This window comes from Hemitrygon akajei, chromosome 1, assembly GCF_048418815.1.
Source record: "Hemitrygon akajei chromosome 1, sHemAka1.3, whole genome shotgun sequence".
NCBI lineage: Eukaryota > Metazoa > Chordata > Chondrichthyes > Myliobatiformes > Dasyatidae > Hemitrygon > Hemitrygon akajei.
The window spans coordinates 109,631,586-109,652,384 of record NC_133124.1 but is presented as its reverse complement, the minus strand read 5'-3'; the positions used below and the strand labels follow the sequence as shown (position 1 = coordinate 109,652,384).

Sequence of the window (20,799 nt, the reverse complement as noted above, 5' to 3'; positions counted from 1 at the left end):
GATGATTAATAGAAACGACACAAGGCCCACTGAGGTAAAAAAAAATGCTGCATGTAAATACCTGGAGTCAAAGAGGGTGCCATCGAGGAGGGTTCCATTGTAGTGGTAACGCACAAAGTCGGACACCTGCACAATGCGGTTACAGTTCTCCGGTTTATAATGAACGTCAATCTTCACTTTATCTTCAGGATTCCAGATATCAAGCATCAACACATCAAAGAACAAGGTGGCATCAGGTGGGATCATATCAGCTGTACATTAAAGATAACAGGATTAGTCCTGACACACACCAGGAATACAAGCTTTTAAGATGAGCTGGTTGATAAAAAAGAGGAAAAAACCTTACCATATAATATTATAATAATAATGGCTCAGATCCATACTTTAATAACAGTTCAAAGGTTATGAAAATAACTCAGGAAGGGTCCCCATAACATTAGAAAAACATGTTTAGAATCAGAAATCGAACAACAAATCTTCTTTAGATCAAGGCACTACATAACTTCAGATGGCCATTGAACATGAGTGGGCGTAGATCTTGGTAGCGGGGGTAGATTTTTTTTAACAAAATACAATTATTCTATTTTATTTCATTTCACAATTCAGTCTTTTTTTTTCTACATGACTGATTTGGAATATGGGATACTGTGATCACATTACTGTGATTTAAATGTAATGTAATTCGTATTACTTGTATTCCTAGGAATTTTGTATTTGTAATCATGCAATTTATATAATATTAATATAAATTAATATAATTTATAATATATGATAAATTAATATAAAATATTAATAAAATATTGAAAGAGGAAATACCAGCTTCAATGATTGTATAGCGTAGAATCACAGAGTGATACCAGAACTTGGAACGCTAGGTAGCAAAGTCAGGTCACAGAAATAATGCCTGCATTCCTTGGTATAGGAGATTAAATGGGGCAGGAAAGGGGAATTTAATCAAGACATTTAAAATTATAGAAGACTTACATCAGAATTATACTGAAACTATTTCCACTAATGGCAAATCTCTAGAACCAGGGAACAGAACTTTGGAACAATTTTTCACTGACAAGTGGCCAGCCAGATATCACATCCCAAAAAGGTTTCCTAGAGTAAGATCTGTGGATCCTGATTGACTAGAAAAGTTAAGAGATATGGAAAAAGGACAGGAAGCTGTAGTAAGTGCAAATAATCTTAATGAATTTAAGGCATGCTCAAATCACCTCCTTCTCGTCCTATGTTCCAAGGGAAACAGGTTGAAGGTCCAAACCAAGAGCTCCTCCAATTTGCTGTTGCAGCCAAAATAAGAAATTGAGCTCTCACCAGCAATCAGTCCAGACATCAGAAGTCTGAAAGGAGGGAATTTCACTCAGGTCCACTGCCCGAGTAGAAAAAGGCAGCAGCGGATCACTTCAGCATAACTGAACTCTGACCAGTGACCAATCCATGTTTCAGATTGATTAGCAAGAACAAATTAAAGGAAGACAGGGGCAAGTACTGCAGCCATCGTCTGGACAGTTAGAGTGGTGATCTTGAGGTTTAGGTATTCAAGACTGCAGCAAAGTGGGGCTTTAGTCAAAGAAAGCAAAAAATAGAAAACCTCTAGGTAAAGTTTTCTCCCCCCTCCCTTCTTCATATCTACTCAGTTAGGACAGTAAAGATGCCAGGCAGGACAGTTGAATGCTCCTGTTGCACGATGTGGGAAGGCAGGGAGACCTCTAGTGTACCTGACAACTACAACTGTGAGAAATGCATCCAGCTGCAGCTCCTAACAAGCCTCATTAAGAATTGGAGCTGGAACTGGATGAACTCTGGATCATTCGGGAGGCTGAGGGGCTGATAGGCCATACAGAGAAGCAGACAAAGTGTTCCCTTGGCAAATGCAGAAATTGCCAGGACCCAAGCAGGGATATTTAAAATATCCTTAGCCACAGGAGAGGTAGCAGAGGATTGGAAGATAGCCAATGTTGTTCTGCTGTTTAAAAAAGGCTCTAAACATAAACCAGGAAACTATAGGCAGATAAGTCTGACATCAGTTGTGGGAAAATTATTGGAAGATATTCTAAGGGACCAGATATATAGTATTTGGGTAGACAAGGACTGATTAAGGATAGTTAGCCTGGCTTTGTGCATGGTAGGTCATGACTAACCAATGTTATAGAGTTTTTCTAGGAAATTACCAGGTGTTACGAATGAGGAGCAAATCTGATGGGCAGAAGGGTACAGAATCGCCAATGCCCGGCCCCCCCCCCCCTTTTTGAGAATCGCAAGATCACTATTATTTCGGGTCTGATACCCAGGAAATGAGAGAGATACACATCATGTCAGTAATGAGAGAGAGACGCAGGATCACAGCAAAGGCAGTTGTTATAGACAACGCAGAATACACAAGGTGGAATGTCTCCTATTGACAAAGGGAGAGATTACTGCTATTGTCTCTTGAAGGAGGAATTGTGTATTGAGTACTGTACTATTCATTGAAACCCCTCAGGGGACAGCCAGAGTGGTCTGGTTGAGGGATTGCATCATCCCAACCTGACTGACATCTGAGACCCTGTGAGTAGGGATAAAAGTAGGGTCTGGGGAAACACCCCTCAGACGCACCAGGAGAAACGCTACGAGATCGGTGAGGGGGCTTGTGTGTGTGTCCACCCTTGCCTGGGTGACAAATCCTCCACGGAACGGTCTCGCTAAAGGACGGATATGGATCAAGATCGTAACAAGGAAAGTCGGCAAGTTAATAGCTGTTACTGCTTTCTCTCTCTCTCTCTCTCTCCAACAATTGCAACACAGCGATCAACGACGACTGCAGCCTGTATGAACGAACTGAACTTTATATTTCCATCGGCCAATTCATTATCCCCCAGACAACAATAGAGCTTATTTCTTATTGATTATTATTATACCCGCACTTTTAGGTTTAGTATTGATGACGTATATTATCTGTATATTTGCATTGGTATTATTTTTGTGTATTTTTACTAATAAATACTGTTAAAAATAGTGTCATCAGACTTCAACGGCTACTCCTATGTTTGCTGGTAAGACACCCAGTTACGGGGTTCGTAACAACTTGGGGGCTTGTCTCAAGATTTGATACCAAACTGGAGGGCCAGTAAATCGGGCTTTTAAGTCCAAACTTGGATCTGGTTGTGTGGATAGCCAGACGGGAAACCTGCAAAGATGGACGCAGATGAATTTATAAAAAACCCGACTCCGGAGGCGCTAGAGGCTGCCACAAAGTCGGACTTGGTAAATATTGTGAAAGGACTAAATCTCGCAGAGATGAGGTCATCAATGAAAAAGTGGAAGATGCGGAGGGCCGTAACTCAACATTATATTGAGAAGAATGTGTGCGGCTGAGGTAGTGGAACAGATCCCTGAAAAGGTACCAGCTATTGGGACGGTTCAGTTAGAGTTGGAAAAATTAAGGTTGGAACATGAAATTAAGTTAAAACAGCTGGAAGCAGCTGAAAAGGAGAAGGAAAGAGCTGAAAAGGAGAAGGAGAGAGCTGAAAAGGAGAAGGAGAGAGCTGAAAAGGAGAAGGAGAGAGCTGAAAAGCAGAGGGAGCATGAAATTAGGTTAAAAGAGCTGGAAGCAGCTGAAAAGGAGAAGGAAAGAGCTGAAAAGCAGAGGGAGCATGAAATTAGGTTAAAAGAGCTGGAAGCAGCTGAAAAGGAGAAGGAAAGAGCTGAAAAGCAGAGGGAGCATGAAATTAGGTTAAAAGAGCTGGAAGCAGCTGAAAAGGAGAAGGAAAGAGCTGAAAAGCAGAGGGAGCATGAAATTAGGTTAAAAGAGCTGGAAGCAGCTGAAAAGGAGAAGGAAAGAGCTGAAAAGCAGAGGGAGCATGAAATTAGGTTAAAAGAGCTGGAAGCAGCTGAAAAGGAGAAGGAAAGAGCTGAAAACCAGAGGGAGAAGGAGAAACAGAGGCAGCATGAGCTGGACATGGCGAAGTTAAGGCAAGAGAGAAGGGTCCAAGGGGCAGACCGAGAGGAGAGGTTTAATGTTAGTAGGGAGTTTAGGTTAGTACCTCCGTTCGAGGAGATGGATGTTGATAGTTATTTCTTGCATTTTGAAAAGGTGGCAGTGAATCAGAAGTGGCCCAGAGATCAGTGGGTGGCGTTGTTACAAAGTGTGTTAAAAGGGAAGGCACAATGGGCATATGCGGCATTGTCTGTGGAGGAGGAGGATTACAAGGAAGTAAAGCAGGCCATTCTTCGGGCCTACGAATTGGTACCTGAGGCCTATAGACAAAAGTTCAGAAATTTAAAGGAAGTGTGGAGTCAGACATATGCAGAGTTTGCCTATGAGAAGGGTGTGCTCTTGGATCGCTGGTGTGCAGCAGAAATGGTGGAACAAGATTTTCGGCGTTTAAGGGAGTTAATTCTGATTGAGGAATTTAAAGGTTGTGTTTCAGATGATATCCGGATGTACTTGAACGAGAAGCCGAATAAGTCCATATCAGAATTTGCCAGGTTTGCAGATGAATATGCTCTAACCCACAAGACAAAGTTTTCCTCGAATAAAAGTTACCAGAAAGACCGTAGGAACGATAGAGAAAGCCCGCCGGCTGAGGTAGAAATTCAGCCGGGAGCTAGTGGTAAAAATAAGGAGGAAGAAAGGCAAGATGGCAGGAGGGTTCCTGGCTTGACCTGTTTTAATTGTGGAAAGGTGGGTCATATTGCATCTAAGTGCTTTGCTCCGAGGAAGGAGACAGGAAAAGGGAAAGCAGCAGTCCCTACAGGGTGTATTGTGTTGATCAGTAAATTGACGAGAAAGCCCCAGGTACACTGAATACGAGAGGAGCATGAGAAATTTATTTCAGAAGGGACCGTGTCTGTGAAAGAGGGAGACACACCAGTTCCAGTGCGGATCTGGAGAGACACTGGAGCTGAGCTGTCATTGATTCGCAGTACGGTACTAAATTTTGGTCCTGAGACTGGAGAGGTAGCTTTGAGAGGCATAGGAAAAGGGACAGAAGCTGTACCTTTGCATAGGATCATTATAAATTGTGATCTGGTATCTGGACCAGTTGAAATAGGGGTGCGATCAGAATTCCCGAAAGAGGGCGTGGACGTCCTTCTTGGTAACGATTTAGCCGGTGGTGACGTTTGGTCAGCAATGAAGCTGACGAGCCAGCCTGTAAGTGTTGAGGACCCGCCCCTAGGTTCCAAGATCTATCCCGCATGTGTGATCACTCGCAGCATGTCGAGAAAGGCAGCTGAGAAAGAGACCAGTTTAAATCAGTCCAGTATCGATTTGGCTGAGACGTTTTTACCGACCCTGTACCAAGAGGGGTTAGAGGGTGGTAAAAGGGAGAATAGGGAGGTGAAAGAGAGTAAAGGAGAGGAGGTAGACCTACCCTTAGCCAGGAGGAAATTTATAGAGGCACAGAGTAAAAATGAGAAACAGATAAGGCTGTTAGAAGGTCCAGGGTTGGACATGGATGATCTGTCTGGCTTGACAGAACTGTTTGAAGAAGTTGAAAATTTTAAATGTGTTCCCGATAATGAAATGAGGGCAGTCCTAGATGAAAAGGATGCCATTACCTTGAGGAAGTCTGTTGGGTTAGCAGATGAGGTTGTTTTAAACTGCAGGGTTGAGTTTACTCCGGAAGGGAGTTGCCCAGAGAGTAACTGGGAGGATCAGGGGAACTTAGAATTTGAAAAGGGGACGGGTATTGAAAGCCTGGAAGAGGCAGGTGTCCCGTTTGAGTGTGTTCAAGATGTGGATGCACGTGGTACTGAACCTAATAATGAAACTCAGGAAAAGTCTGAGGTATCTGATTCAGTTAAAAAGGAATGCAGTCCTTGTGGGTCAGATGGACTTGGTTCAGTGAAGAAAGGGTTAACCTTGGTACTAGTGGGAAGTGAGAATTCCCAGTTGTCTGTGTTCGAAGGTGTGTTAAAAGTTAGTGAGGAGATAAAGGGTGGTGATGTGGATATTATTATTGAAGGGAAAGGGAAAAGTGTAGTTCCTAAATTGAATGAAGAAAATTTAAACTCTGGATTGGTGTCAGAAGCAGTAACCAGGCTGAAGGAACAATGGCTTGTTACCAAGGTGCCTGCGAATCAATTTCAGGTTGATTTGGAATGTAAAGGTGTCCCACTCGCTAATGTTATTCAAGGGTGTGCTGTGAAGAGGCAGAATTTGAAATGTTGTTTGGACAAAGAGGGATCGCTTGCAGATATTAAACTGAAAACTAATAGAATGAAGGGTCCTGAAGATAAAACTAACGACTTGCTTAAAAATAAAGAATTGTGTGGAAGTTTAGATGATGGGCTAAGTTTGGAAAACATTGTTGATAAAATAACTCCTATGAAAGGAGCATGCAAAAGCCTATTCCACACTGGTAAGCAAGCTAACCACGTGGGAATTAACTGGAAAAGAGGCAAAGGTTGAAAAATGCCACTTTAAATAACAGGATCTGGTTTTGAGGGATTTCGACAAAGCATGTAAATCATAAAGACAACACCATGGAAGATTGACTGTTAAGTTTAAAAGTAAAATAAAGATTAATATTTGCATAAACTTTTGTAATGTACTACAGAATAATCACACATGTATTGGTTCACATTTTTGTAATATATACTTAAGATCACAACTCTTTAGTTTTGTTTTTGCTGAAGAAAAGGAATAAAAATAGGTGGTTACTAAATTGGAGTCTGATGCTACAGGAATTTTATTAGGTACAAGATATTAAGATATTAAAGGAAGTGACAATATAATCGCTAACTGTTTAGATGCTGAATTGAATGTATAACTGTATTACTCTGTAGTGGAAAAAAAACCTCTTTTGTATTGTGTTAGATTCTGAAATTCTGTAGGACTCTGTAGTAGTTAATTTTTCCCTGTGGTAAAAATCCTTAGAAGGATGGGGGTGTTACGAATGAGGAGCAAATCTGATGGGCAGAAGGGTACAGAATCGCCAATGCCCGCCCCCCCCCCCCCCCCCCTTTTTGAGAATCGCAAGATCACTATTATTTCGGGTCTGATACCCAGGAAATGAGAGAGATACACATCATGTCAGTAATGAGAGAGAGACGCAGGATCACAGCAAAGGCAGTTGTTATAGACAACGCAGAATACACAAGGTGGAATGTCTCCTATTGACAAAGGGAGAGATTACTGCTATTGTCTCTTGAAGGAGGAATTGTGTATTGAGTACTGTACTATTCATTGAAACCCCTCAGGGGACGGCCAGAGTGGTCTGGTTGAGGGATTGCATCATCCCAACCTGACTGATATCTGAGACCCTGTGAGTAGGGATAAAAGTAGGGTCTGGGGAAACACCCCTCAGACGCACCAGGAGAAACGCTACGAGATCGGTGAGGGGGCTTGTGTGTGTGTCCACCCTTGCCTGGGTGACAAATCCTCCACGGAACGGTCTCGCTAAAGGACGGATATGGATCAAGATCGTAACAAGGAAAGTCGGCAAGTTAATAGCTGTTACTGCTTTCTCTCTCTCTCTCTCTCTCTCTCTCTCCAACAATTGCAACACAGCAATCAACAACGACTGCAGCCTGTATGAACGAACTGAACTTTATATTTCCATCGGACAATTCATTATCCCCTAGACAACGATAGAGCTTATTTCTTATTGATTATTATTATACCCGCACTTTTAGGTTTAGTATTGATGACGTATATTATCTGTATATTTGCACTGATATTATTTTTGTGTATTTTTACTAATAAATACTGTTAAAAATAGTGTCATCAGACTTCAACGGCTACTCCTATCTTTGCTGGTAAGACACCCAGTTACGGGGTTCGTAACACAGGAAAGTGGATGAAGGCAATGGATGCTGTCTACATGGACTTTAGTAAGGAATTTGACAAGGTCCAGCATGGGAGTTTTGGTCAAGATGGTTCAGTCGCTCGGTATTCAGGATAAGGTAGTAAATTGGATTAGACTAGTGGTCACCAACCTTTTTAAGCCCAAGATCCCCTCAGTGAAAGGCAAGATCGACCCCAAATCGATTAAATACACGCATGCACACCGGGGCAGAAAAGACCGGAAGGAAAACTCCCGCAACCCGGAAGTAGAAATAATGTATGGACACCAGGGGTCACAACCCTTTTTTGTGGACCAGTTTAATATTGACAATATTCTTGCAGACCGGCCAACTGGGGGGGTGGATGTTAAACACAACCGTAATACAGCAATACTCCAAGCAGGTTCCTTATGTCCAGTCTATTCCGCAATTTAGTTTACGTGGCTCTCAGCTCTTAGCTGCTGACCAGCTTGCTCACATTTTTTCCGCTGAAAAAACTCAACAGGTTTGTCTTTAAGTGCAGGGTGCATGGACTCAGGGTACTGAAGCAGCTTTGAGTGCTTCGTTGCCTCATTAGACAGCCTCTGGGTCCAAACTCCAACCTCCCACCCTCCCGCCGCCAGATGCCTTGGCCAGGTGCGGCGTTTCCCGTACCAGGGCCGCGGCGGTCGCAGTCCAGAGAGAGCGACCGACCGAGCGAAGAGTGCGACAGGACGCGTGACCCCCTCATAGTTAGGTTGGATCTATCGGCCGACAAAAGTTTGGCTGGAGGGATGACTTTCAGTAGATCGCAGTGAGGTAGCTGTTCTACTTATGAAACCCTGAGCCTGAATTAGGTTGTCTGTGAATATTTTAGCACCAGGTTCCCCACGAATATTCCGTGTGCTAAACAGGTTTAGAGGCGGTGCCCATCTGTCCGCGCTCCAGGCCAGTAGCAACGGCACTTCCCGCCGGCCACCTGAGACCAACCAGTGATCCCTGGCGTGAGGATGTCACTGCGTTTAGGCAATTGATGACCTCGAGTGGGTTCAAGTTCAACAGTGGCCGTGACAGGGAATGAGGAAAGGTGCAGCTGACTCGTATCGTTTCCTCGCGGCCCGGTGGTTGGGGACCACTGAAGTACACTGTGTAGTGTGGGGTGGGGAGCTACATGCATGCGCACTGGGCAGAAAGAACGGAACTAAAACCCCGCAACCAGGAAACAATCTCTCAACAGTATTTGTGTATTTATTTTTCTTTTTTTTTCCGGGATCTACTGGGAAAGTCTCAAAGATTGACCGGTCAATCGCGATCGACAGGTTGGCGACCACTAGATTAGACATTGGTTTTTAGGAGAAGTGGTAGTAGAGGGTTGCCTCTCTGACTGGAGGCCCGTGACTAGTGGAGTGCTGCAGGGATCAGTGCTGGGCCCTATATCAATGATCTGGATAATAATGGACAGGAGGAGGAGTATAGGAAACTGATACAAGACTTTGTGATATGGTGCAACTCAAACTACCTGCATCTCAATATCACCAAGACCAAGGAGATGGTGGTGGACTTTAGGAGATCTAGGCCTCATATGGAGCCAGTGATCATTAATGGAGAATGTGTGGAGCAGGTTAAGACCTACAAGTATCTGGGAGTACAGTTAGACGAGAAGCTAGACTGGACTGCCAACACAGATGCCTTGTGCAGGAAGGCACAGAGTCGACTGTACTTCCTTAGAAGGTTGGCGTCATTCAATGTCTGTAGCGAGATGCTGAAGATGTTCTATAGGTCTGTTGCGGAGAGCGCCCTCTTCTTTGTGGTGGCGTGTTGGGGAGGAAGCATTAAGAAGAGGGACGCCTCACGTCTTAATAAGCTGGTAAGGAAGGCGGGCTCTGTCGTGGGCAAAGTACTGGAGAGTTTAACATCGGTAGCTGAGCGAAGGGCGCTGAGTAGGCTACGGTCAATTATGGAAAACTCTGAACATCCTCTACATAGCACCATTCAGAGACAGAGAAGCAGTTTCAGCGACAGGTTACTATCGCTCCTCAGACAGGATGAAGAGGTCAATACTCCCCAATGCCATTAGGCTTTACAATTCAACCGCCAGGACTTAAGAACTTTTTAAAAGCTATTATTAATGCTTTTTGAGATAGTGATTTAGATGCATATCATATTTTTTACTGAGTTAAGTATTGTATGTAATTAGTTTTGCTACAACAAGTGTATGGGACATTGGAAAAAAAAGTTGAATTTCCCCATGGGGATGAATAAAGTATCTATCTATCTATCTATCTATCTAATATGGTTAACTGGATCAGCAAATTTGTGAATGACACCAAGATTGGGGATGTAGAGGACAGCAAGGAAGGATATCATGGCTTGCAGAGGGACCTGCATCAGCTGGAAAAAAAGATTGAAAAAATGGCAGTTGAAATATAATGCAGGCAAGAGTGAGGTTTTGCACTTTGGTAGGACCAACCAGGGTAAGTCTTACACAGTAAACAGTGGGGCACTGAGGTGTCTGGTGGAACAGTGAGATCTGGGAATACAGGTCCGTAATTCATTGAAAGTGGCATCACTGGTAGATAGGGTCATAAAGCTTTCTTATGCTTAAGTTGTATAAGAGGCCTGATTTGGAGAACTGTGTGCAACTTTGATCACCTACCTATAGGAAAGACGTAAATAAGATTCAAAGAGTGCAGAGAAAATTTACAAGGACGTTGCTGGGTCTGGAAGACCTGAGTTATAAGGAAATATTGAAAAGGTTAGGGCTGTACTCTTTAGAACGTAGAAGACTGAGGGAGATTTGATAAAGGTACACAAAATTATGAGGGGTTAGATAGGGTAAATACAAGCAGTCTTTTTCCTCTGAGGTTTGGTTGGGACTACAACCAGAGGTCATGTGTTAAGGATGAAAAGTAAAAAAGTTCAAGGGGAACATGAGGGGAAACTTCTTCACTGAGTAAGTCATGAGAGTGTGGAATGAGATGCCAGCACAAGTGGTGCTTGCAAGCTCAATTTCAACATTTAAGAAAAGTTTGTATGGGTATATGGATAGAAGGGATATGGAGGGCTACGGTCCCAGTGCAAGTTGACAGGAGTAGGCAGTTTAAATGGTTTTGGTATGGGCTAGATGGGCCAAAGGGCCTCTTCCTGGGCTGTACTTCTCCATGAGTCTAAGTCAAAAAGTAAAAAGTACTTACGCAGTCCTTCACTGCCATAGGCCAGGTCAGGTGGCACTTTGATGAAGCGCCTTTCATTTACACACATCCCTATCAGAGCTTTGTCCATGCCGGCAATCAGTCGGCCTTTGCCCACAAACACATTGTGAGTGGTACCTCGATCGTAGCTGGAAGAGAAAGACCAAATCAAGGCAACTTCAAACTCAACCCAACAAGAGTTCAGAGATTCTTAAACCTGAACACAGTCAAAGCATCTAACGAGTCCTGAAGGATAAGGAAGTCACTTTACCTAATTTAATTATCTCATTCTTGAACCCCAGGTGGTTACTTTTGCATCCTAATTAACCTTGAAAAAGATGGTGGTGAGCTCCCTCCCTGCAATGTTGCTGAACAAGGAACTCCTACAATACTGATAGTGAGAAAATTCCAGGACAGACCAGAGATGAAGAACTGGCAATACATTTCCAAGTCAAGATTGTGTGTGACTGACAGAGGAACCTGTGAGCTGTGGCGACCCCAGGTGGCACAAGACTTGACACCTCAGTGAATCGTGAGCTGTGTAGTGTTTTGTTTAGATGTCGCAGAAGGTATCAAGTTCTTGGAGAGTTGCTGGGAGTTGTTTGTTATTTAAATGAGTGGATAAAATTCTATCATACTCCTAACCTCTGCCTTGCAGATAGTGGACAGACTTTGGATGTCAGGTAGTTACTCACTACAGGATTCCAGCTCCTCACCTGTTGTCATTGAGTTCATACGGCTGATCCAGTTGACTTTCATGTCAGTGGTGACCTTCCATTCGGCCAACAACAATGGTATCGTCGGCAAACTTAACTATGGCATTAGAGCTGAGCAAACAGCTTTGTGGTTAATGGACTGGGGCCTACAAGTGAAGGACTTGAGGATCCAATTGCACAAAGAGGTAGTGAGGCCAATGTCTTAAAGCTTATTGATTAGTTTTGAGGGGATGATAGTATTCAATGCTGATCTATATTCAATGAATAGCATCCTGATGTATGGATCTTCACTGTCCAGATATTCCAGGGTTGCAGTTATTTACTGTATCCAGTGCTCCTGGTGCGGCCTGCTCCACATCAGTGAGACACAACATAAATTGGGGACCACTTCACCAAGCAACTTCACTCTGTCTGCCACAAATGGTGGGACATCCATGTGGCCACCCACTTCAATTCAACTTCCCTTTCCCATTCCAATATGTCAACCATGGCCTCCTCTACTGCCATGATGAGGCCACATTCAATCTGAAGAAACAACATCTCATATTCCACTTGGGTAGACTCCAAACTGATGGCATGAACCTCAAATTCTGTAACTTCTGGTAAATTTCTCCCCATCCCCCTACTCTCTTTGTTCATTCCCCATTTTGGTTCCACTCACCCCTTCTCTCCTCACTTGCACATCACCCTCTCGCTGCCCTTTCTCCACTCTCCTATCAGATTTTATCTTCTTCAGCCCATTACTTCTTCCACCTATCACCTCCCAGCTTCTTACTTCATCCCCTCTCCTTCAACCACCCACCTACCCCCCCAACCTGGTTTCACCTATCACCTGCCAGCTTGTACTCTTCCCCCCACCCCATTTTCTTTTTTTGGGTTCTGCCCCCTTCATTTCCAGTCTTGAATAAGGATCTCAACCCACAACGTTGACTGGTTATTCCACTCCACAGATGCTACGTGACTTGCTGAGTTCCTCAATCATTTTGTATGTGTCATATAAAAAATGCTTTAATTTAATAGTAAGACCTTCAAATCCACAGTAACTTAGCTGGTTGAATTCAGAATTGGCTTGTCCATAGATGGCAGAGGGTAGTGTGTGATGGGACTTATTCTGGCTGGAAGTCTGTGACTAATAGTGTTCCACAGGGATCCATACTGGCACTTCTGCTATTTATTATAAACTCAGTGGTCACTTTATTAGGTTCAATTGTGGAACCATCTGAGCAACTGAGAGAAGGAATATAATTATTACAAGTGACATGGTGGGAAGAGGGTAGAATTCTCTTTTGCACACTACTGTTGCAATGCGGTGATATTTGATTTACTGTCTCCTTCCTGTCAGCTGGAACCAGTTTGGCCATTCTCCCGCAGAACTGCCGCTCACTTTTTTATTTTTTGCACCATTCTCTGTTAACTCTAGAGACTGTTGTGTGTAAAAATCCCAGGAGATCTGTAGCTTCTGAGATACTCAAACCATCCCATCTGGTACCAAGAATCATTCCACGGTCAAAGTCACTTAGATCACATTTCTTCCACATTCTGACGTTTGGTCTGGACAGCAACCGAATCTCTTGACCATGTCTGTGTGTTTCTATGCACCTGATTGGCTAATTAGATATTTGTATTACTGAGCTGGTGTACATAATAAAGTGGCCACTGACCTGGATGAAATTATAGATGAGGGGTTAGTAAATTTGCAGATGACACAAAAGCAAGTGATATTGCAGCTGACATAGAAGACCAGCAGTTTTGCACCCTGAATCTAAGAAAGCACGTTGTAGTATTGGAAAGGTTCTGGGGAGATTTACGGAAATGGTCCCAGGAATGACGAGGTTGATGTGTGGGCAGCATTTGATGGCTCTGGGCCTGTGCTCACCGGAGTATGGGGGAATGAGGGAGAAATCTCACTGGCGCCAGTCAAACGCTGAGACCTGGATGATGGGGTGGATGTGGAGAGAGTGTTTTCTATAGGGGGGGGCCGGTCTGGGACCAGGAGGGCATGGGTTCAGAGTGGAGGGACGCCCCTTTGAAACAGAGGTGAGGAGCAATTTCACCATTTGCCAGATGGTGGCAAATCTGTGGAATTCATTGTCACAGATGGCTATGGAGGTCAAGTCAGCGAGTGTTTACTTAAAGCGGAGGTTGATAGGTCCTTGATTAGTCAGGGTGTGAAATGTTACAGAGAGTAGGCAGGAGAATGATGTTGAGAGGGATAATAAATTGGCCATGATGGAATGGCGGAGCAGACACGATGGACCCAATGGCCTAATTCTGCTCCTATGTCTCATGGTCTAGGACCAGCAAAGGATACAGAAAATAGGTCATTGCAAAGGGTCCACAAACTTTTACTTGCAACTGCGTATATGGCAAAAAAAAAGGCAGATGGAGCTTACCTTGGCCAATGTGAAGAGCTGCACTTTAAGATATTAAAGGAACAGAGACACACTACACTTTTATCGATAAGACCTTTAACAGTGTTGATGTTCAAAGAGATGTTGGGGGTGGTAAAGAAGGCAGAAGGCATTATTTGAGGAACTTAGTTCAAGTGTCAGGACACAATATTACATCTTTCTAAAACTCTGGTTAGGCTGAAGCTGGAGCATTATATTCATTTCTGATTGTATCACTACTGGAAGGATGTAGAGGGTTTGGTGAGGGTGCAGAAGAGGTTTTCTTTTTAAAATCAGGATGCTCCCTGGATTAAAGGGCATGTGCTCCAAGGGTAGGTTAGTCAAACTTCTTAGGTTGTTTTCTCTGGAGTGGCAAAAGCTGAGTGGATCTGATAGAGGTTTATAAGATTGTGAGTAACATGGATAGAATACCAGTATCTTTTTTCCAGAGTTGCAATGTCCAGTACCAAAAGGCATTAATTTAAGGTGAGAGGGGGTAAGTTCAAAGGAGATGTATGGGAGCTTGGAATGCTCTGCCAGGGGTGGTGATGGAGGCAAAAATGATAGTGTTCAAGAGGCCCTTAGAAAGGCACATGAATGTGCAGGAAATGGAAGGATATCGACATTGTGTTGGCAGAAAGGAATCAGAATCACATTTATTATCACCAGCATGTGACGTGAAATTTGTTAATTTAGCAGCAGTTCAATGCAATTCATAATATAGAAGAAAAATATAATAATAATAAATAAGTAAATCTTATTCAGTATACTTATATCGAATAGATTAAAATTGTGCAAAAAAACAGAAATACTATGTATTAAACAAAAATGAGTTAGTGTCCAAGGGTTCAATGTCCATTTAGGAATCGGATGGCAGAGGGGAAGAAGCTGTTCCTGTATCGCTGAGTGTGTGCCTTCAGGCTTCTGTACCTCCTACCTGATGGTAACAGTGAGAAAAGGGCATGCCCTGGGTGCCCTGGGTGCTGGAGGTCCTTAATAATGGATGCTGCCTTTCTGAGACACCGCTCCTGAAGATTAGGTTAGTTGAGCATTTGGTTACTAATTTAATTAGCTTGGCACAACATTGCGGGCTGAAGGGCTTGTTCCTGTGCTGTAATGCTCCATGTTCTCCCTGTGACCATCTGGTGATGCAGTTTTCTTCCACAACCGCAGGTCATTAATTCAATTATATGCATAAATTGTCTCCAGTCTGGGACTGTGCTGAGAAGATCACAGAAAGGCAGAATGCAGTAAAGTGAGAGAAAGGGTTAGAGCAAAATGAGTGAAGGTTTGGGAAAGTTGAGACTGTTAGAGAACGTTGTTTGGAATATGGACGACTTCGCAAGGAAGCTTATTAATGAAGCAAAGATGGTTGACACTGTCCTAAGGATCTCCTGCGGATGCCCCGAGGCTGGAATGATTAACTAACAACCACAACTACAACTACTTTCTTTTGTGTAAGGCGACTCCAACCACCGGGGCGTTTTCCCTTCGATACCCAGTGACTTCAGGAATACTGGGGCTCCTGAATCCCACTCTGTCAAATGTTGCCCTCAAGTCAAGGGAGATGTAAATAGGACAAAATTTGCAAAGCTGGAGAACGTAATTCAACTACAACATCAAGCCCACAGAGTCAAATTCAGTTCCCGCCCCCTAATAACTGAAAGCTGCCGCGTGGACACGACTCAATCAACCGCGCTATCTTCAAATCCACATCACCGTTCTTCAGGGAGGAGACCAGGGTTTTGTAAGGCTTGGGCCCTGGGTCTCCTCACCCCTGGGATCTGCGCAACCCCAGGTTCCCCTCAGCCGGATCTCCACGACCCCGGAATCCACTCACCGCCCCACCCCGATCTCAGTGGTCTCCCGGGTCCCGCGACCGCTAAACGTGGGAACAGAAACTGTGGAATCTCGCCCGATCCAATCCCGGATTTTCCCGGTCCCAGGATCAACAACTCCGATGATTTTAGCTGTCCTGAGATCTCCAAACCCTGGACCACCACACAAGATACCACGATCTCCAGACCAACAGACCCGGCACCTCCCCTCCCTCAATATCTCCTGGACCTGGGATCACCCTGGTATCATAACCATCTCCGGGGCGCCTTGATCTCCAGAATCGTCAGTTAATCCCGCCCCACACCCATCATTGGACTACAAGGCGCGGAACAGATATCCCTTTTCGATCTTTGTATCATCAGACCGGGACACCTTCCCTCCCACTACGATCCCAGGATCAGCAGACACGGTTCTCCCGACCCGGGCGGGTGCGAAGGCGGTACCTGGAGTCGAAACCCTTTCCCCCGGCCAGGGTGCCCAGGTAGTGGTAGCGGATGAAATCCCCTGGCTGCACCGCCCGTAGGCACTCCCGTGGCTCGAACCGCTTCTCCACCACTACATCATCCACCGGCACCGGGGGCGCCTTTCCCGCTACCCCGAGCAGCAACGCCACCACCAATGTCAACTGCATCCCACCACCCATCATCGACCCGGCCCGACACGACCGAGACTGACGACGTGGGCTGGAGAACGGAGCCATCCGGGGCGGGGCTGCTGTAACCCCGCCCACCACTTCTCATTGGACACAGCCTATCCAAAGTGATGGATAAGGTGCAGCGATGTTCGTGCTGGTTGGTGATCGGGATGTCAATTATCCCGCGTGGTTGTCGGGATAGAATCCCAAAAAGGCCAGGAGATCGGCCGTCGGGCGGCGGAGTGGGGCTGTAGCGGGGATCCATTTGTGCAAGGGGGATCAATTGGCAGACGGGGTCTAGTGCGACGAGACAGAGATCTAGTGACTGAAGAGGGATTGAGAGGAATTAGAGCGAGAACTGAATGGTGGAGCAGAAATCTTGTGGTGCGAGAGGGAACCAGTCCGGACATCCACCAAAACTAGAATAGTGATCCATCGGCTCAGCGGAGATCTAGTAGGGGCCTAGTGGCGTTGGCAGAGCGGATCAGGGATCAAACGGGGATACAACGGCCATCGAGCAGTGATTAAGCGGCAAGGCGGGGATCAGACGGGATGCGGCTGGACGCTATTTTTACCCTGCTCCTGGTATGCTGTGGCGCGGCGCTCGCACAGTATGAGAAGTATAGTTTCCGCAGCTTCCCGCGGGACGAGCTGATGCCGCTGGAATCGGCTTTTCGGCACGCACTGGATCAGTACACGGCAGAGAACTGGCAGGAGTGCGTGGACTTCCTGGAGATGAGCCTGAGACTCCACCGCTTGCTCCGAGACAGTGAGGCTTTTTGCAACCTCAACTGCAGCACGGTGCGATCCCAAGAACCCTCCCACTTCGGCCACTTCACCGAGCTGCATCTCTTCAGCAACATCATGAGCCGAGCACAGTGCCTGAAGAGATGCAAGCAAGGTCTGCCCGCCTTTCGCCAGTCCCAGCCCAGCCGGGAGACGCTGGAGGAGTTCGAGAAGCGCCAAGTCTACAAGTTCCTCCAGTTTGCCTACTTTAAGGTGAGAGAATGAGTTAGAACTCACAACTCAACGGTGTTCGCAGAGATCTGTGACCAAGTGTAGAAAGAAGGTTGGGGGTGGGGGTGGGGTGGGGGGGAGAAGAAGGCGCACCCAGCGGTCCTCCCCCCCCCCCCCCCATAGATACCTTTGTGCATGTCTGCATGGACTGTAAGTGAACCCTTGGATAGAGATACCAGATGGCACTGAGCATTTTACAAGAAAAAGTTTGTGAACCCTTTACAATTACCTGGTTTTCTCCAATAATTACTCATAAAATGTGGTCTTATCTTCATCTATGTCAAAATAATAGACAGACACAATCTGCCTAAACTAATAACAAGCAATTGTATTTTCAGCTCTTTATTGAATACATTGTTTCATCATTCATAGTCCAGACTGGATGAGTATGTGAACCTTTGTATTTAGTAACTGGTAGAACCTCCTTTAGCAGCAATGACCTCCAACAAACGTTTCCTGTCACTGCTGATCAGATTTGCACAACAGCGGGGAAGAATTTTAGACCATTCCTCCAGACCAAACTGTTTCAGGGATACCTTGCATGAACAGCCCTCTTTAAGTCATGCCACATTATCTCAATTAGATCTCAATTGGATTCTGACTTGGCCTTCCCGAACATGCATTTTCTCTTTTTTAAACTATTCTGCTGTTGAATTACTTGTGTTTCAGATCATTGTCTTGTTGCATCATCCAGCTTCAGGTGACAGACCACTACCCTGACATTCTCCTGTAAAATGTCTTGATATGATTTTTAAATTCATTGTTCCCTCAACAATTGCAAGCTGTCCAAGCCCAAGGCAGCAAAGCAGCCCCAAACCATGATGCTTCATCTACCATGCTTCACAGTTAGGATGTGATTTTGCTGTTGGTGTGCAGAGCCCTTTCTCCTCCAAATATGTTTGCCAAAAAGTTAAACTTTTTCTCATCCCAGAAGCACTCTGGAACACCCAGGTGGTCTTTTACAAACTTGAGATGTGTAGCACGGTATGTTTTTGGAGAGAAGTGGTTTCCTCCATGGTGTCCTTCCATGAACACCATTCTTGTTCAGTGTTTTACATAGAGAAGACACATGAACAGAGACTTGAGCAAGTTCTAGATATTTCTGCAGGTCTTTTAATCTTACCCTTAGGTTCTTTTTCACCATCACACATTGTGCTCTTTGCAGGATGCCCACTCCTAGGGAGAGTAGCAATGATACTGAACGTACTCCATTTGTCAACAGTCTTTCTTGGAATAGACTGATGAACACTCAGGTCTTCAGAAAGCTTTTATAGCCTTTTCCAGCTGCGTGCATCTGTACAATTTTTCTAAGGTCCTCTGACTTTAGAAGATTGGAGGCTTCCAATCCCATCTCCTTGATTGGAATACTTGACCCCAAGTATCTTTTGTGGAAGGCATTACCCCAGAAGTTTACATACCTTTTTTGAACCTGGACTGAGATTGTTTAAGTTGTGCGTTCAGTATTAATGAGAAGTACAATTGTTTGTGTCATTGGATCAGGCAGATTGGGTTAGTTTATTATTGGGATGGGCGAAAATAAGACCACATCATGAGTAATTAATGCAGAAAACTAGATAATTGCAAAGAGTTCACAGACTTTTTCTTGCAACTCAATGCTCTCTCTGTCCCTAGCATTGTGAAGACTGGAGCTGGCCACATTGGCAAGATACACTCCACTCAGCAGGATCCTGTTAGATATTGCTTGGCTGATGGTGAGATGGGTCCTCATCAGGACCTTTACACACAACCCGAGACTCTGTACCACCACAGCAGTTCTTGAATATGTCATGGGGTGAGACTGTCACCCTGATTCTTCTGTGTTTGCTAAGGTGGTTAGGAAGGATATACAGAAGTGTGTTAAGGTAAATTTTGAGTGGCTACATAACACAGAGCTGTGGTCTGTTCCATGGACACACTGAAATAAACATCACTACTGCTTGAAGATGATCAATTCAGCAAAAGATGCACTTTGGTCTGCCAAAACTTATTGGTGTTCCAGTGAAAGGAACTGTTCACAGGTACAAAAGCTGGTTCCTTGGTCTACTATGATCAAGCTGGCCATCAGATACCTGTTCATACTAATCCAGTTTTCCATCACTTGGCCTTAGATTTCTGTGCCACAGAGTATCCCACCACCCTTTTCACACTTTGTGTTCCTGATTTCAATCTCTTGTATGAAAAAAATTCTTCCTCAAGTCCGCCTCCCCTTTTTTCCCCTCTGCTTATCATCATTTTCCTGCCACAGCAAGTTGCTATGTTCCATTGATATACAAAATCCATCAGTTTCTATATGGAAGGAACTCAATGAATGGGATTCTAAAATAGGGAACTTCAGAGGCATTTCCCCCTTGCCCCACTACTTTCAAATCTCTTAGTATCTCTCCTTTCAGTTAGTCCTGACGAAGGGTCTTGGCCCGAAACGTTGACAGTGCTTCTCCCTAGAGATGCTGCCTGGCCTGCTATGTTCCACCAGCATTTTGTGTGTGTTGTTTGAATTTCCAGCATCTGCAGATTTCCTTGTGTTTGAACTTCAGAGGTTTACTGCATTTTGAGTTCAAATTTCAAAGTAAGTTTATCAAAGGTCATACAGTATATGTCACCATATTCCATGAGATTCATTTCCTTGCAGCCATTCACAGTTGGCTCTGTTCCTCTGGAACAGTGCCTCTGTTCTAAAGGGTTGTCCCTCAATTTTGAGGCTGTGCCCTCTAATTCTGAACACCCACACAACAGCAAACATCGTCTCCACATCACCCTTAACTAGTCCTTTCAACAGGTTTCAAATACAGAGAAACGTAACAGAAACACACGAAGATGGACAAACAACCAATGGCAAGAGACAAGCTGTGCAAACAAAAGAACAACACAATAATAATAAATAATTAATAACTATTGAGAATGTAATTGAAGAGTCCTTGAAAACAAATCCACAGGTTGTGGGATCTGTGAAGAAACTTACAATTTCAGTCCTAACTGAATTACCCTTTATTTTGAGGTAATGACCACTTTCTGCATTTGGAAGCCTTAGCCGGGGAAATATCCACAGTTTACATACTCTGTCAAGCACATTAGGATATTTGTTTCCATAAGGTCACTGATTGTTGTTAAACTGTAAATAGAGACCTAGCCTGCTCAATCTCTCTCTCTCTCTCAACTAAAAGACCCATGATACCAGGGAACAGGACAACAAATATTCCAGGACACAAATTCTCTAGCGAAGTGTATCATTATTCAGCAAGGAAACCAAAGTTCTATAG

General features: G+C 44.5%; 2 protein-coding genes across 4 annotated transcripts in view; one reads left to right on the top strand and one right to left on the bottom strand.

The window, feature by feature from the left end:
- Positions 1 to 16,607, bottom strand: part of fkbp9 (FKBP prolyl isomerase 9) — a 29,845-nt gene extending 13,238 nt beyond the window's left edge. For both annotated transcript variants that reach the window (XM_073049718.1, XM_073049726.1), the window contains exons 1-3: positions 16,335 to 16,607; positions 10,950 to 11,095; positions 62 to 251 (exon numbers count right to left, since the gene is read on the bottom strand). In XM_073049718.1, coding sequence (XP_072905819.1) covers positions 62 to 251; positions 10,950 to 11,095; positions 16,335 to 16,591 — 593 coding nt within the window. In that variant the 5' untranslated portion in view covers positions 16,592 to 16,607. The remainder of the gene's footprint in view (positions 1 to 61; positions 252 to 10,949; positions 11,096 to 16,334) is intronic.
- Positions 16,608 to 16,730: 123 nt separating this feature from the next.
- crtap (cartilage associated protein) overlaps positions 16,731 to 20,799 on the top strand; it is a 35,128-nt gene continuing 31,059 nt past the window's right edge. For both annotated transcript variants that reach the window (XM_073049750.1, XM_073049740.1), the window contains exon 1: positions 16,731 to 17,524. In XM_073049750.1, coding sequence (XP_072905851.1) covers positions 17,078 to 17,524 — 447 coding nt within the window. In that variant the 5' untranslated portion in view covers positions 16,731 to 17,077. The remainder of the gene's footprint in view (positions 17,525 to 20,799) is intronic.